Source organism: Marmota flaviventris, chromosome 2 (genome assembly GCF_047511675.1).
Source record: "Marmota flaviventris isolate mMarFla1 chromosome 2, mMarFla1.hap1, whole genome shotgun sequence".
Classification (NCBI taxonomy): Eukaryota; Metazoa; Chordata; class Mammalia; order Rodentia; family Sciuridae; genus Marmota; species Marmota flaviventris.
Window position 1 is genome coordinate 111,024,089 of NC_092499.1, and position 16,279 is coordinate 111,040,367.

General features: G+C 46.0%; 1 protein-coding gene and 1 non-coding gene across 2 annotated transcripts in view; one reads left to right on the plus strand and one right to left on the minus strand.

Annotated features, from left to right (window-relative positions):
• Positions 1-823: 823 nt before the first annotated feature.
• LOC114085117 (U4 spliceosomal RNA) lies at positions 824-964 on the minus strand. The gene has a single exon (XR_003581406.1). It is a non-coding gene; the product is annotated as a U4 spliceosomal RNA (small nuclear RNA).
• A 9,390-nt stretch (positions 965-10,354) lies between these two features.
• Positions 10,355-16,279, plus strand: part of Ankdd1a (ankyrin repeat and death domain containing 1A) — a 33,603-nt gene continuing 27,678 nt past the window's right edge. Inside the window, 2 exon segments of the mRNA XM_071607416.1 lie at positions 10,355-10,388; positions 14,840-14,943. Of these exon segments, the coding sequence (XP_071463517.1) occupies positions 10,355-10,388; positions 14,840-14,943 (138 nt within the window).

Genomic DNA, 16,279 nt, shown 5'->3' on the forward strand with positions numbered 1-16,279 from the left:
GTTGTTTCCAGGTCTTTCCTACAGTTCAAAAAAAAAAAAAAAAATATATATATATATATATATCTCAGCAGACATCCTCGCACATTTATCTTGTTCATTACTGCTATCTTTTTGTAGTACATATTCTAAGAGATGGAGTTGTCAGCATAAAGGGGATGTACATTAAAAAAAATTCTGATAGCTGCTGTCAAATTGTTTCAGTATCTGTTCCCATCTCCACTTCCACTGCTGTTTGTTTTCATAACTTTGCTGTCTGTTTTTACAGGCTTTTTTTTTTTTTTTTCTTAGATGAACTTTAGTAACATTTTGCCAAGTCTTATCAGGGGGTATTTTTGAATGAATGCAGGGATGAATCAGCCACCCATCTCCGCCTTGAGAAGGTCACAGTCTGGCAAGGATTCCATTGTGAGTAGGTGTGTCTGAGGGAGTTGGGGGAACAGGAAAGAGGTCTGCAAAAGAGTTCCCTCCAGCAGGCCAGGTATCAAATACTGGGAGCACCCAGGCAAGAGCTGCACCTGGATTTGGAGCAACCTGGGAGTTTCCATGGAGGAGGTTTCCTGCCTAGGATTTGTACTGGTTATAGAGCACTTTCTGGAACACCATTTTGTTGAATTCTCACGGTAGCCTTTTGCATTAGGTAATATCTCTACATTCCAGATGAGCAAACTGAGGCTTGCAGGGTGAAGGTCTTGCCCAACTCCAGCCTCGGAGCTTTTGTTTGTTTCTTTCTCCTCCTAGAGATTGAACCCAGGTCCTCCTTGCACATGCTAGATAAGCCTCTATCACTGAGCTACATCCTGAGATTTTTTTTTTTTTTTTTAAGTCTCCATAGAGACTGTCAAAAAATGCCAATGCTGATTATATTGCAAGTTGTCACACTGGGATATTGGGAAAAGATTTTAATTAGCAATAATTGTGCTTCAGATAAACTTCATTGATTATGATACAGCCACTGGGCAAAGCTCCAAGACCTTCTGTAAAATTTTTATTTTGAGAAAGAGTCTCACTTAAATTGCCCAAGCTGGCCTCAAATTTGTGATTTTTTTTTTCTATGATTTAATCTCCATAGTAACTAGGATTACAGGTGTCCCACACCTTGACTGACTGGCTCAGCCTCTCAGTTCTCAGCTCCCCTTTTCCTTTCTCTTTGCCTTGCTTCCTCTATGACCATCCTTTTGTCTCACAAGCAGAACCCTGGGCTTTGGGCACTACCCAAGGACACTGCATATGGCAGTACCCACTTTGTGTGTGTGTGTGTGGGGGGGGGGGGTTACTGGGGATTGAACCCAGGGGTGCCTTCCCACTGAGCTACATTCCCCAGCTCTTTCAATTTTTCATTTTGAGACAGGGTCTCACTAAATTGCCTAGGTTGGTCTCAAACTTGTAATCCTCCTGCCCCAGCCTCCCACGGAGCTGGGATTACACTGTACTACTATGTCTGGATGTGCTCCATTTTTCCAGAGGCCTGGGAACAAGACCCATGTGCCCAGGTGCACTGGGTTGTCAGGGCAGAGTTACCAAATTGCAGGACCCTGCCCCTGCTCTGGAACCCAGATCACAGAAGCTGCCTCTCCTCAACCCAGGAGCCCAAGTCAGCCCATCTTTTCTCCAGGCAAACATCTCTCTCCCACCTGTTAGTTTCAGAAATTAGACCTTTAGAAGTTCATTTTTAGTTCAGCGGTTCCCTTTTCCTAAAGGTTTTTAAAATACACTGTCCTTTGGCAGGGACTCACAGCAGTTTACAAATTCTCATTCTCTTATCCTTAGTTAGAAAGTCCTGAGGCTCCCGGGGAAGATCCTTGGAGAAGGTGGAAGAAAGGGTAGTGGGAATCAGACGGGCAGTTAATCCCACATTTACTTAAATCTCGTCGCCAGGCCTCTACCTTATCCTGTCCCCAAGGTCTTGGGTCCTTGGCCTGGTGTTCGGTACCCTCACTGGCAATTTTCCGGAAAACCTCAGAAAACAGCTCAGCAGGAAGCACGGCAGGGAGGCGCCTGTTGGGGGAGACTCGGAGCAAGTGGACTGCAGGAGAAGCCTTTCACAGCGGATCCAGCCTTTGTGGCTCAGGATAGACAACATCCTGTATCCCTAACCTCTTCCTCTTTGCGCGGCTCTGGCCCGAGTCACCATCGTGCTAGTCCTGGGGACAGATCATGAGTGCACACAACTGTGGAAATTACGGTATTGACAGACAGCGGCTCTTCCCTGGTTCTGGCTCCCCCTCTCGTTAACAACAGGAACTGCAGCGGGGTCCTGCGCCTCCGCCCGCCGCCGCGGAGTTCCGGGAGGGAGGGAGGTTGAGTGCAGAGAAGCTGGACGCTCTTGCTGGAAGCCTCGTGGTCTGGGTCCTCTGCGTCGGGTCCATGATTGAGCTGTTTTCTGAGCCTTCCCCCCAGATCTCTTTCCTTTTTGGCGACAGAGTCGTCTCCTAGAGGTGGGGTGCCCCAGCGGACCTGCGTCTTCACCCCGTCTCGGCACCTGAGCACTGGGTGCAGCGTCATGGGGTCGACTGAGTTCGCTTTTGGAAAGAGTCACACTTAGAGGCCGCTCTAAGCTCTCCACTGCTTGTCCCCAAGCAAACTATTAATCTCTCTGAGCCTCACTTGTTTCCTCTATAAAAAGGAGCTTCGATATAGTAGCATTTGCTCCACAGGGTTGTCAAGATGATGAAGTGGGATAGCACAGATGGCAGATGGAAAGCAAGAAGGTAGTCACCACCACTATACTGGGGCACCCACTATGTGCTGGGGATTGCTCTAGGCATTTTAAAACAACCCTATTAAAAAGTATCATCTGGAGCCAGGTGTGGTGGCTCATGGCTGTAATTCCAGTAGCTTGGGAGGCTGAGGCAGGAGGATCACAAGTTCAAAGACAGCCTCAGCAATTTAGCAAGGCCATAAGCAACTAGTGAGATCCTGTCTCTAAATTAAAAAATGAAATAGAAAGTGAAAAAAGGGTTGGGATGTGGCTCAGTGGTTAAGTGCCCCAGGGTTCTCCCCCAATCCCCAAACATACAAAAGGTATCAATCATCTGGGCTGGAAGTATAGCTCATTTGCCTAGCATGGCCCTGAGTTCCTTATCCCACACCACGGGGGTGGGGGTGGGGTGGAGTGGTTGGAGGAGTATCATTTACTGATGAGGAAATTGAGGATCACATAGGTAGAGATCAGCAGAGCTAGAACTAGACTTAGGAAGACATGGATACACAAGCCATGGGAGATGTGGGTAAGTCCAATTTCTGAGGTCTTTGAGTGAAGGAAGTGCCCAAGGACTAGAAAAATATTTGGCCCTACCTCCTTTTAGTTAATAGTTTCTTCCTTTGACATTATTTATCACATATAACCTCCCCTCCCTGCCCCAGTACTGAGATTGAACCCAGAGCACTTTACCGCTGAGCTACATCCCCAACACTTTTAATTTTTTATTTTGAGATAGGGTCTGGCTAAGTTGCTGGGGCTGGCCTTGACCTTGGGATCCTATTTTCTTAGGCTAGGAGAGACTTCTCCAGAGTCATCCCTCTGAGCAATGCAAACCTGGACTGGAGCTCAGATTTCCTAGCCCTGGGCTAGAAATAAGAGCAGAAGCGGAAAGTAAGAAGTCAGTCACCACAGGGGCTTTCTCCCTCCCACCACAACCACACAGCCTTCTCAACTCAGCTGCTTCTCCCATTGGCTGCACCCAGTGCCTCTCAGTCAGGACCTTCTGCCGCCCCCTCCCTCCCCTAGCACTCTAGGCCTCACCTTATACTGAAGACTCTAAGCAGAAAGGAGCCCCATGCAATTTCTGGCTCCCAAGTGTTGGCATAAGACTAGCCAATATTTCATGTGTGTGTGCTCTTTTGTTTGAAAAAGGCTAGTGAGCACAGCCAAGCACAGTGGTGCAGGCCTCTAATTCCAGCTACTTGAGAGGCTAAGGCAGATGACTAAAAATTCAAGGCCAGCTTGGGCGATTTAGCAAAACCTTCACAAAATAATAAAAAAAAAAAGGGCTGGGGATGTAATTCACTGGTAGAGTGCTCTTGGGATCAATCCCCAGTACAAAAAAAAAAAAAAATTAAAAAATTAAGGATTAATAAGTATAAAGAAAATGAACTAAAGATAAGAACACATTGTTTTCATAAAAAAACTGAAAGTGACTTTTAAACACCCCAAAAAATAAACAACTGCTTGTAATGATAGACATGCAAATTAAAATTATGAGTTACCTATCTTATTGGCAGTAATCCAAGCTTGACTGTAATATGTTCTGTTAGAAAGGCTGGGGGAAAGAGGCACTCTCATGTGCTGGTGATGGGAATGCAAAATAGAATGGATCTTACGGAGAGAAATTTGGCAATAGCTAGCAAAATTACATGGGAATTTAATTGACACATTGTAAGTGTATGGATTTTTTGAGATACACTGTAATATTTCAACACATTAATATAATATATAATAATCAGATCAGGGTCATTGACATATGCATCACCTCAGACATTTATTATTTGTGTTTGAACCATTCAAATTCTCTCTGCTAGCTATTTCAAAATATTCAATTAGTTATTGTCAAACATAGTTATTCCTTCTATCCAACTGCATTCCTGTACTTGTTAGTCATCTCTCTCTCTTACATCTTCCCAGCTTCTGGTAATCACTACTCTATTTTTCTCTTCCTTCTCCTCTTCCTTTTTTTTTTTTTAATATCAGAGGTTGAACCCACGGGTTCAACCACGGGTGCTTTACCCCTGAGCTACAAGTCCTTTTTATTTTGAGCTAATTTGCTGAAGGTCTTCTTAAGTTACTGAGGCTGGCTTCGAATCTTTTTTTTTTTTTTTAATATCTTTATTTTACTTTTATGTGGTGCTGAGAATCCAGTGCCTCATGCATGCTAGGCGAGCGCCCCACCACTTGAGCCACATCCCCAGCCCCTGGCTTCGAATCTTCAGCCTCTGGAGTAACTGGGATTGCAGGTGTGTACCACCCCGCCTGGTTCATCCTCTATTTCTTTGAGATCAACTTTTTGCTTCCACATATAAGTAAGAATGTGTAATATTTGTGCTTCTGTGCTTGGCTTATTCATTTCATTTAAGGTCCTCTAATTGTCTCTTGATTCTCTTAATCTATAAATTTCCTCTCCAGGGCTGGGGTTGTGGCTTAGAGGTAGAGATCTCGCATAGCATATGTGAGGCGCTGGGTTTGATTCTCAGTGCCACATAAAAATATGTAAATAAAATAAAGGTATCATGTCTATCTACAACTAAAAAAAAAAAAGAATTAAAAAATTTTTTTCTCTCTTCCTCTCTCTCCTTCTCTCTCTCTAGTTCTCTCTCTCTCTCTCTCTCTCTTATACACACACAGACACACACACAGACACACAGACACACACACATAATTCATTTGTTGAAGATACTGGACCATTTGTCCTGTAGAGATTCTCGAAATCTAGGCTTTGCCAATCCCTTCCCCATGATGTCATCTATCATGTTCTCCTGACTCCTGTATTTTCTATAAATCGGCAGACTGATAAAAAGAGAGTCTTGGCAAGGCTTCTTTCTTAGAAGTGGTATGTATTTCCATCACAAGGTGCACAGAATCTTGTCCCCCTTTGTATGACATTCAGCAGCCATTAATGATATTCTCTATACATTTATTAAGCTGGCTTTTAAAAATTGATGGTGTTCTACTTCTGTTGTACTTTCTCTGTTTATTGACTGGCATACTTATCAAATGTGAAACTCCCTCTCATCAACTATTTGATTAAGGTACAGTTCCTGTTGGAAAGCATTCCTTCCTTTTGTGGTTTTTCCTTTTATTTACCAATTTTCCAAATAATGAGATGACTTCCAAGTATTGTATGAAGTGATCACTGTGGTATTTTGTTTTATTATCATTGTAAAGTAGGATTTATGTTTTATCCACTGATGTTATTTTCCTTATTGGTACTCAGATTGTGATACCTTTTGCTTCAACCTACTGTTGACATGCCAAAACACTCCAGCTTGATCTGGTAAGTTCCTGGCACCAGCCACCATGTTCCTGTCACCAGCCCTAGAAGCATCCATGTTTCCTGGGAGGCCTGGGTCCTTTTAATGGAAGTGGTATTTAGAGATGGAAATCCAGGCATTGCTGTTCCTTACTGGTCATTGCTGTTGGGTTGGTCTTATTTCTAGGGCCATTCATCAGATCAAGCTAGGATATGTTTGTCCATTTTTTGGTTTTTGATAAAACATTGTTTTAGTCAGCTTTTTTGGTACTGGACCAAAAGACCTGACAAGAACAATGTTTAAGGGGGAAGAGTTTATTTGGGGCTCCTATTTCAGAGGTCTCAGTCCATAAATGGCTGATTCCATTGCTGTATGCCTGAGATGAGGCAGAACATCATGGCGGGAGCATGTGGAGGAGGAAAGCAGCTCAGGACATGGCTATCAGGAAACAGAGAGAGACTTTGCAGGCCAGGGACAAAATATATACCCTGAAGTCACATCCCCAATGACCCACCTCCTCCAGCCACTACTTGCCTATAGTCACCTCCCAGTTAATCTCATCAAGGGAATCAATGCACTGCTTAGGTTAAGACTATTATAACCCAATCATTCCACCTCTTAAACTTTCTTGCATTGTCTCACACATGAGCTTTGGGTGGGGTGGGGGCACCTAATGTCCAAACCATAATACACATTGTAAGTATCAACTCAAACTCAAGACAATGGGATTTGATGGAACATCATCAAATGACATCTATGCTTTCTTTCTCTTATGTTGGAAATCCCACTTTCCGGTGACTTCAACAGAATTCTCATTCATGCTCCAAACAGCCTCAGAATAACAATTCTGATATAATAATCAACAAGATAATTCTAGAAAATATTTTTTAAAGTTTTTCTTGGGACTAGGGATGTGGGTCAGTGGTTAGAGCGCTTGCTTAGCATGTGTGAGCCCCTGGGTTCAATCCCTAGCACTGCAAAATAAATAAATAAATAACAAATTTTCTTATCATCTGGCTACATCCTACTAGGAGCATCAAGTCACATTATTGTTTTAAAGTCACTTCACTGTGTAGTTATGCTATCAACTCAACAAACATTGTTTATATGTTTTATTTTACTTTTCAGATGCTTTTAAATGTTAATTTTGTTTTACATGACAGCTTATCTACCCGTTTCAAAGGAGTCTCGGAAGGCTGTGGTGATGGATGGAGAGATGACTAGTGGCTTCCATCTTGCTCTTATTCTCTTTCATTCCATATCCAATTTTTATTCCCAGTTGAGGAGGCTGCTGACCAGCAGTGGCCCCAGGCCACCACAGATGCTGACTGATCCGGAGACATTGGCTCTGTGGTGGAAACAATCCCCAAGACCTCCCGTGAGCCTCCCTTGTGGGTCCATTTCAGCAGCTGTACATACTTGGTTTCTCAGAAGGACTGGCTAGTGACTCCTCTGATCCCCAATTCCTTTAGTCACTCTCTTCCCAGCTTCATTCACAATTGCTATGACAAATCCCAAACCCACAACCTCAAAGTCATTTTGTCCCTTGATTGACATATAACTGTTTTTGTGGCTTGCCTTTATACTGTTTGAATCAATCCTATATTCTGCCTTTCTTTACAGTAGCATACCACACACAATCTTTTTGCTTTGTGAATTTTTTTGGTAGTGGCTTTACTGACATAATTCACATGTCATACAACTCACCCACGTAAGTGTGCAACTCAGTGATTTTTAGTATTGCGGAGTTATATAACCATTAGCCACCCCCTCAGGTAGTCTTCCCATCCCACTCCCGCCCCTAGAATGGCTAGGCAACCATTCATTGACTTTTTTGGATTTGCCTGTTCTGGATATTTATTCATACAACCCACTGCAGAGATCTCCAGCAATAGTCAGGATCATCCTCTATCCTTTTTATAGCCTCAGAACTCTCCATTGTGTGGCTTATTCAACCTGTCTCTTTGCGGATGGACATTTTCCCTATTTCCGGTCTGTTGTCACTACAGTAGAGTTACAACAAATAGCAATGTGCTTGTAGTATTTGATGTGTTTACCAGGGTATCTCTGGCATCTGTACTTAAAAGTGAGATTGTTGGGTCAGAGGGTAAATGCAAGCCCGTAATCCCAGCTACTCGGAAGCTGAGGCAAGAAAATTGAAAGTTCGAGGTCAGCCTGGGCAACTTAGTGATATCCTGTATCAAAAAGAAAAAAAAAAAAGTGCTTGGTATATAGCTAAGTGGTAGAGTGCTGGCCCAGAAGGTGAAGCCCTGGGTTCAATCCCCAGTGCCCCCGAATCCCAACATCTTTGAAATGATATACATCATTACCAAGCTACAGAGCAGGAGCCCTGAGAGCAGAGCTGGAGAAGCCTACTAGAGAAAGCCTGTAGGGCCTTCTAGGCTGATCTAGAAGCAATAGGTGGGTGAGGTTCAGCCTGGGCCAGGGCAGCTGCTGTGGGGAGAATGAGCAGGCCTGTGCCTGGTGAGAGGCCTCATTCCCTGTAGGTCTTTCCAGTGCTCATTTACATCCTCTTGGGTCTCATCTCCAGGTTCCACAGAGAAAGCTAGGAGGACTATGGATAGTACCCAGGTAGCAGTGGTTGCAGGAGGGTGATAAAGCTGCAGCCTCTTTTCTCTGCAGATGTAGGGGCACAGACATCAAAGATGGCAGCTGGCACCCCACTGGTATGAAATATAATCTCTTCTGATGTGTTTAATGTGTATCTTTTTGTTTGTGTATGTCTTTGAATATTTAAGTTTTGGCATGTACTGTTTTTTTTGGTTCTGGGGATTGAACTCAGGGCAATCTACCACTAAGCTACATACCCAGTTCTTTTATTTTTTATTTTGAGACAGGGTCTCCCTAAATTGCTGAGGGTCTCACTAAATTGATGAAGCTGGCCTCAAACTTGTGATCCCCCTGCCTCAGCCTCCCAAATAGTTGAGATTACATGCATGCACCACTGTGCCTGACTCTTTAGATATTTTAATATATTATATATATATATATATATATATATATATATATATATATATATATATATATATATATATATATATATATATTTTGGTTCCTGGGATTGAACCCGGGGGTGCTTTACCCCTGTGTTACATTCCCAGACCTTTTAATTTTTTAATTTTGAGGTAAGGTCTCACTAAGTTGCTTAGAGCCTATCTAAATTGCTGAGGCTGGCCTCAAACTTGTGATCCCTCTGTCTCAGACTTCCAGGTCACTGGGATGACAGGTGTGGGCCACCACACCCAGCTAAAACCTTTTAATATTTTTATTACTGTTGTGTTACAGGTATTTTTCCATCCAGCAGTAGGTGTTTACATCCATGTTGCCATGAACACACCTGGTCCCTTGCTGCTTTTGGGGGGGGGGGGCAGGAGTACTAGGGATTGAATCCAGGGGTGTAATCCCATTGAGCTACATCTCTGGCCCTTTTCATTTTAAAAAATTTGAGACAGGTTTCCCCAAGTTACCAAGGCTGGCTTGGAACTTGCTATCCCCTGCCTCAGTCTCCTGAGTTGCTGAGATTACAGGCAGGCCCTGGCCCCTTGCTTCTAAGGCTGCATAGTGCCAAATTTTACCCATTCACTCTCCCAATGTCGAGCAATTTAGGCTGCCTCCAACTCCTGGTGATCCAGCAACTAACATTCTTCCACGTGTCCGTTTAGGGGCTTGAAAGGGAATTTTGGGGCTCTGTATGTAAGAATTAGATTTTAGGGTCATAGTAATAGCTCACTGTGAATTTCCCTCATTACTGCCAGACTTTGTTCCAGAATGACAGCCTCGGGCTAGTCCACCAGCAGTGCGACAGCTGGGAAAGCTCGACATTCCCACTGACATTTGGCATCATCCAGCTTTCTCATTTTTACCAGTCGATTGGTGTTACACCTCATTGTCATTGTAACCTGTATTTTTCTGATCACAAATGAATCTGATCATGTTTTCACAGACTCGCAGTCTTTGTCGGGGTTTCTGTTCCTTAAATGCCTACTCCAGTCTTTAGGGGTCTGACTTTCTAATCCTGGGAGCGATCAGACAAAGGCGCCTGAGTCCAGGGTGGGAGATGCCGGCCAGAGGCCTTGAGAGGGGCGAACTCTCAGGGGCAGACACGCCCAGGTGGACTGTTGAGGAGCCCTGCGTGCCCTGTCCGGCTTGATTCGGGTAGGAAGGGCGCCGGGCGGTGGGCAGGGTGAAGAAGCAGGAGGGGGAGTAACCAGACGCCTGCAGCAGCAGTAGCAGGGGCGCAGGATCTGGAGGAGCCGCTCCTATCCAGGGCTCTGCATCCGCCCTCGGTGCTCCCAGGCTCTGAGCCGGCGAACGCGCGCCTCGTGCCCGGGCACCCGCGCACCCGCGCACAGGGCTGCGGGGCGGCGGGATGGAGGAGGAGCTGGTGTGGGAGACCCACGGCTGTGAGTCGGCTGCGCCGCGGGAGGGGTGACTCCGGCGGGCCTGGGCCGACAGGACCCGGACATTCGCGTAGGGCAGCCAAGGGAGAGGTTGGCGCGGTCTGCCTGGCCACCTCCGTCTTGGGCTTCTTTATGGCTCCAAGCAGAACGCACAGCTGGCCAAGGGGGGCATTGGCCGCACCTCTGGGACTTGGGGGCGCCACCCATCTGGCCAATTAGAAGCTGCGGCCAAGGAGACATTAGCTAGACAGAATAAAGGTAATAGAGATCCTTACTGGATCTGAACTGGCTTTGTGTGCCGGGCCTTGAGGCAGGTCAGGCATGATGTTTAATCTTCACTGCAGCCGCACAGGTAGGACCTATTGTTATCTCCATTTTGCAGATGAGATAGCTGAGGCACAGGGCCATTAAGTAAGTTGTGCAAGGTCACATGGCCATTAATTGGTAGAAATGCTGGCGATCCCAGCTTTCTCAGAATGTTGGAGTTGGATGGGAAATGGAAACCATATCAAATGGGGAAGCTGAAACCCAGAGGAGAGGAGCTGAGGCCAGCTCCAAGCTGGATGAGGGCACCCCAGAGACTTCCTCCAGAAGTGTGCCCACTGCCAGGACTCCTAGGTGGGGTAGTAATATTCCTGAGGCACCAGCTAACCTGGGTGTAGCTTTGGCTGCACTGCGTGAGAGAGGGGAGAGGATTATGTCAGTATCTGCACTGTGAAGCCTCAATCCTGCCGCCTTTGGTGAGCCCTGATACCTGAACTCAAGGGCTCCTCATTAAATCCCCATAGTACAGCTCACTGGTGTTCCATATGATGGAGCAAACTATCCACTCAGCTGAGGGATGGTGTTGGGAGTGGTGGGCTCCTTCAAAGTGTTAATTAAGGGGGTTCTTCTTGGGGCAGAGCTCACTGGAGCTGGCCTCAACTCAAGTAAGCTTCACATTCAAAGCATGGGTAGCAATGGAGTATGTGGGAGGGATTCTGGGTGCAGGACAGAGCATGGGGAAAGGCTCAGTGCATTTGCTGTGGCTGGAAGGAAGGTACATGAGGCGAGGTGAGTGGAAGAGATAGACAGAACTTGCTTTCATTGTCAATTGAGCTTCTCTGGTCACTGTATGGAGTGTCTGCTTGTTCCCCATTGGGACTCTTGGTTATTTGTCAATACAAACCAGGCCACTCCCCTGAGCTTCAGCTAGCATAGTGGGTGTAGAAACTGGAAAGAACCTGAATAGATTCTTCTGTCCCCCAATTTTACAACTGAGGAAACTGAGACCTGTAAAGGGACTTGACTAGCCCAGGATTGTGCTGCTGGAAAGTGGCATAGTAGGGCCTGGAACCCACACTCAGCTGGCTCACACCTGAAATGCTAGCTCCTCTGAACCTAGGTCATGGTGGTTTTCAGGCAAAAAGTTGAGGAAAGAAAAGTGCAGCCGGGCACGGTGATGCACACCGGTAATCCTAGTGTCTTGGGAGGCTGAGGCATGAGGATTGCAAGTTCAAAGCCAGCCTCAGCAATTTAGTAAGACCCTGTCTCAAAATAAAAAAAATTAAAAGAGCTGGGGATGTGGCTCAGTGATAGAGTGCTCCTGGGTTCCATCTCCAGTACCCACCCCCCAAAAAAAGAAAAAGAAAAAAAGAAAGAAAGAAAAGTAAGTGCAGGACAGCATGTGTTAAAGATTCTTAGGATCTGAGAAAGATTCTTTTAAAGCCTGTTATGCTATGTTGAGAAGGTCTCCTCACCTTTTCAGGGAAGGCAGACCCTTTGGGACAGGGAAAAGTGGAGCCATCAGTGGAGACCACACTTGGAAGGTGGCATTTCTCTCAAATACCCTCCTCTAAAGTATTGGGGTAAAGCTGCATTTCCCTCGGAGCTTCTTTCCTGCTGTTAACCTGAGTTTATATTTCACTTTTCTAGGGGACTAGTGAATTTCAGTTGGGGCACATCTTACAGTCTAAAGGCCAACCTTCCAACCCCAGGAAATTGAATGAGTTGTGTCTCACACATTTATTTAACAGATCTGTGCCAGGGCACAAATTTGGAACTATAGATATCAACAAATCAGACAAAAATCTCTCTTGTCATGGGCTTATGTTAAAAGGAATAAGCTGGCCTGGTGACTTAGTGAGACCCTGTCTTAAAATAAAAAAATAAAAATAAAAAAGAGGGATGGGGTGCTGGGATTATGGCTCAGCGGTAGAGGGCTTGCCTAGTGTGGGCGGGACCTGGGTTCGATCCTCAGCACCACATAAAAATAAAGCATTGTGTTGTGTCCATCTACACCTAAAAAAAATAAATAAATAAATATTAAAAAAAAGAGGGATGGGTTGTGGCTCAGTGGTGGAGCACTTGATAACACATGTAAGGCACTGGGTTCAATCCTCAGCACCACATAAAAATAAATAGATAAAATAAAGATATTGTGTTCACCTACAACTGAAAATATAAATTTTTTAAAAAGTAAGTAAAAGGGGCTGGGGTGTGACTCAGCGGTAGAGCGCTTGCCTAGCATGCATGAGGCACTGGGTTCGATCCTCAGCACCACATAAAAATAAAAAATAAAGATATTGTGTCCTCCTAAAACTAAAAAAAAAAAAAACAATTAAAAAAAAAGTAAGTAAAAAAGAGCTAGATAGATATATAGTGGTAAAGTGCCCAGGATTCAATCCCCAGTACATGCACACACACACACACACACACAAAGGAGCAAGTAGATAATATAAATATGTAAAATAACATATGGAAAGAAATGATGCCAGGAGGTAAATAGGGAGTCCTTTCCTTGGATGGGCTTCACTGACTCAGGGGCCCCTAAATGAAGGAGGCATCTCCAGGTCTTTGGCCAACAGAAAATATTCCCTGACTCTTTGCCTTGGAGGAATAGTGGTAATGATGATGGTGATGGTGGTTTGGGCACATAGTGGTAAAGATGGTAAAGATATATATATTTTTTTTAGTTGGAGATGGATACACAATATCTTTATTTATTTGAATGTGGTGCTGAGAATTGAACCCAGTGCCTTACACATGCCAGGCAAGGGTGCTACTGCTGAGCTACAACCCCAGCCCAAGATATATTTTTAATCATTATATGAACTTTGCAGGGGAGAGTTCATGTCCCCATTTTGCAAATGAGGAAACTGAGGCACCAGGTGATTAAGTAACATAAGTCACAACAGCTAGAAATGGTTCCTCCAGAGTTGAACCCAGGGCCATGTAATGGTCCTAAGGCAGAAACTATGGCACTCACAAGTCATCGCCATGAGGACCTAGAGAGCCCATGACTTTCTTTAACATCTGGAAGGCTGTGGAAAAGCAAACTGCATGGCGGGCCTGTCACTTCAGTGCATCCTAACCTTCCCTGTCAAGAGAATAACCACCTGTCCCTGGATACACCAGGGCTGGATCCAAACATTCACACTGGACCAAACATGTGGGATGTGGGTTTGGCAACAACATAAACACAAAATTACTTGCCCTGGAGTGACTGTGCAAAGGTCTAGAAAATATTTGTCCCCTGTTATGGTGGATCTGAGCCCTTCTAGAGTAGGGTCAGGCATTCATTAGTCTGGGGATTAATAGTGACACTCATAGAAGCAGAGCTTTGTAGATTTCTCCTGTGTCCAGCTTTGGGTCTGCTGAGAGCTGTGGATGGATCAGGATGAGCAGAAGTGGCCGGGATCCCCAAAAGCTTCTGGTCTAGCCAAGGAGACCAGAGTCTCACAATTAAGAGCAGTCAGGATAACCGCAGTACTGGGGGTTAGGTGGGGTGAGCCCCAGACCATGTCATCAGCCTTGTGTTCTCCAAACTCAGATGCTAACTTGCCGTGTGGCACTGATTCCCCCCAATGCTTGTGACAGGTTGGCAGGGGCAGCTCTGAGTTCCCAGCAGTCTGAGAGTCTGATATAAGGACGTAGCTACCAGGGTGACAGTGGAGAAAATAAACCACAGGGGAGGCAAAGCAGGGTGGGCCTCAGATTGCAGAGGTGGAAGGACTGGGATCTGGGGATGAGGGGTGGAACCAGGAGGTGAAGGTGTAGAAGTGGAGCAATGAGCCTCCAGCCTCACCTGAGGCTGACACAGGGAATCCTGGCTGCCTTCTGCACCAGATTGAGCTATGCAGACTGGAGCTACTGACTCCACTGGGAATGAATTCCATTCCCCTTCCCCAAGAGAAGCTCTTCCTGCCCCCCCCCCCCCTTTCTCGGTACTGGGAGAACCAAGGAGCACTTTACCACTGAGCCACATCCCCGACCTTTTTTATTTTTCATTTTGAGACACTGAGTTGCTTAGGGCCTCACTAAGTTGCTGGGGCTGGCTTTGAACTTGCAATCCTCTTGCCTCAGCCTCTTGAGTCACTGGGATTACAGGCATATGCCACTGTACTTGGCCAAGAGCAGCCCTTAAAAAATATGGGAGACCCTTCTGCTCAACCCACATCACTTTCTCCCCTCAGTACTTCCCCTGGAGAGGCAGCTCCATGAGGCTGCCCAAAAGAACAACATTGGGAGGATGAAGGAGCTGATGGGGAGGAGGGTTAACATCCGGGCCAGAAATCACGTAAGTAATGGGCTCCCACAAGGTGACAGCATCACACAGGGGGACAGTACATTGAGCTGGAGACAGACGCTTTGCATGTGCTAATTTGGCGGGAGGTACGGGATCTGCATCCTCTCGAGGTCTCTGAGACTCTGGAGTGGTAGGGATTAAGGTCAGGATGCTGTTAGGCAATTCCAAAGCTCCGACTCTGAATCCTGGTTACCCATCAGAAAGACACACCTAGGACAAAGGCTAGAGCCACAGAAGGACAGGGGGCTGAAGGTCAACAGTCAGGGGCTGGCCCATGGGCAGCAAAGTGCAGGTTCCGGGAGGGACAGAGGCCCAAGGGAATGCTGCATGCAGGAGTTGGGGAGACATAGCCTTGCTGGTGAAGGGGACAAGAGGGAGAAGCCATTCTTTCTGTGGGGGACATGAGGGACAGACACCTCCCTGCCTTGGGAATTCTGACTGTCAGGAACTTCTTGGAGAAGATGCCAGGTCCTGGCTAGAAGGAGTAGATGCAGGATTCCTGACTGCAGAAAGAGGTCACATTATATGGGGTGACATGACAGGTGCAGCCTGGGGCACATAATGGTAACAGGAGTTCTGGGATGTATCTATTATATCTTGGTTTTCAGAGCACTTGTCCTCTTCCTTCCTAGTGGTCTTCACTTATCACTGTTCCCTGGGAGTGATAAGGAGGCCAGGAAGTACTAGCCCTGTGTATAGTCCAAAGCAGTGCAGCGGGCCACAGGTCACTTTAGGTCATACAGCATGTTGTTGGTGACTGAAACCTTGGTCTCAACATGCAAGGAAGCATGACCTTGTAGGATGATAGGATGCCAGCGCCACATTCACTAATTCATTCCTTCTTTTGCACACTCATTGGCTCATTCATTCATTCATTAAGTTATTCATTAAGGCGTACTCTGCTTAGCCCTGTGCTAGTGCTACGGACAGAGTAGAACCCATGACAGACATGGTTCTTGCCCTGGTGGAGCCAATGGACTGGTGGGGAGGACAGACACTAAGCAAAGCATCTTAAAGTCCTTTCCCACTGTGAAAAGCTGTCCTGAGAGCACTGGGAGAAGGGTCAGAGGGGGTTTGCCCACCTAGAGTGGTCAGGGCAAGCTTCCAGGAGCCAGGTGAGGAAGGGCACTGTCCAGGCAGAGGGAAGAGCATGGGAAGAAGGAAAGAAGGAACAGCCTGTCCCCCAGGTAGGAGATGTGACTTGTCTGAGATCACACAGTGTTTCCTTTCATTGTCCCCCTCATAAGCTGAGGGGACAGTGCTGCAGAAGGCAGGAGCAGACTCTGGGTGGGAAACTGACCACCCTCAGCCAGCTCAGATGTGCTGA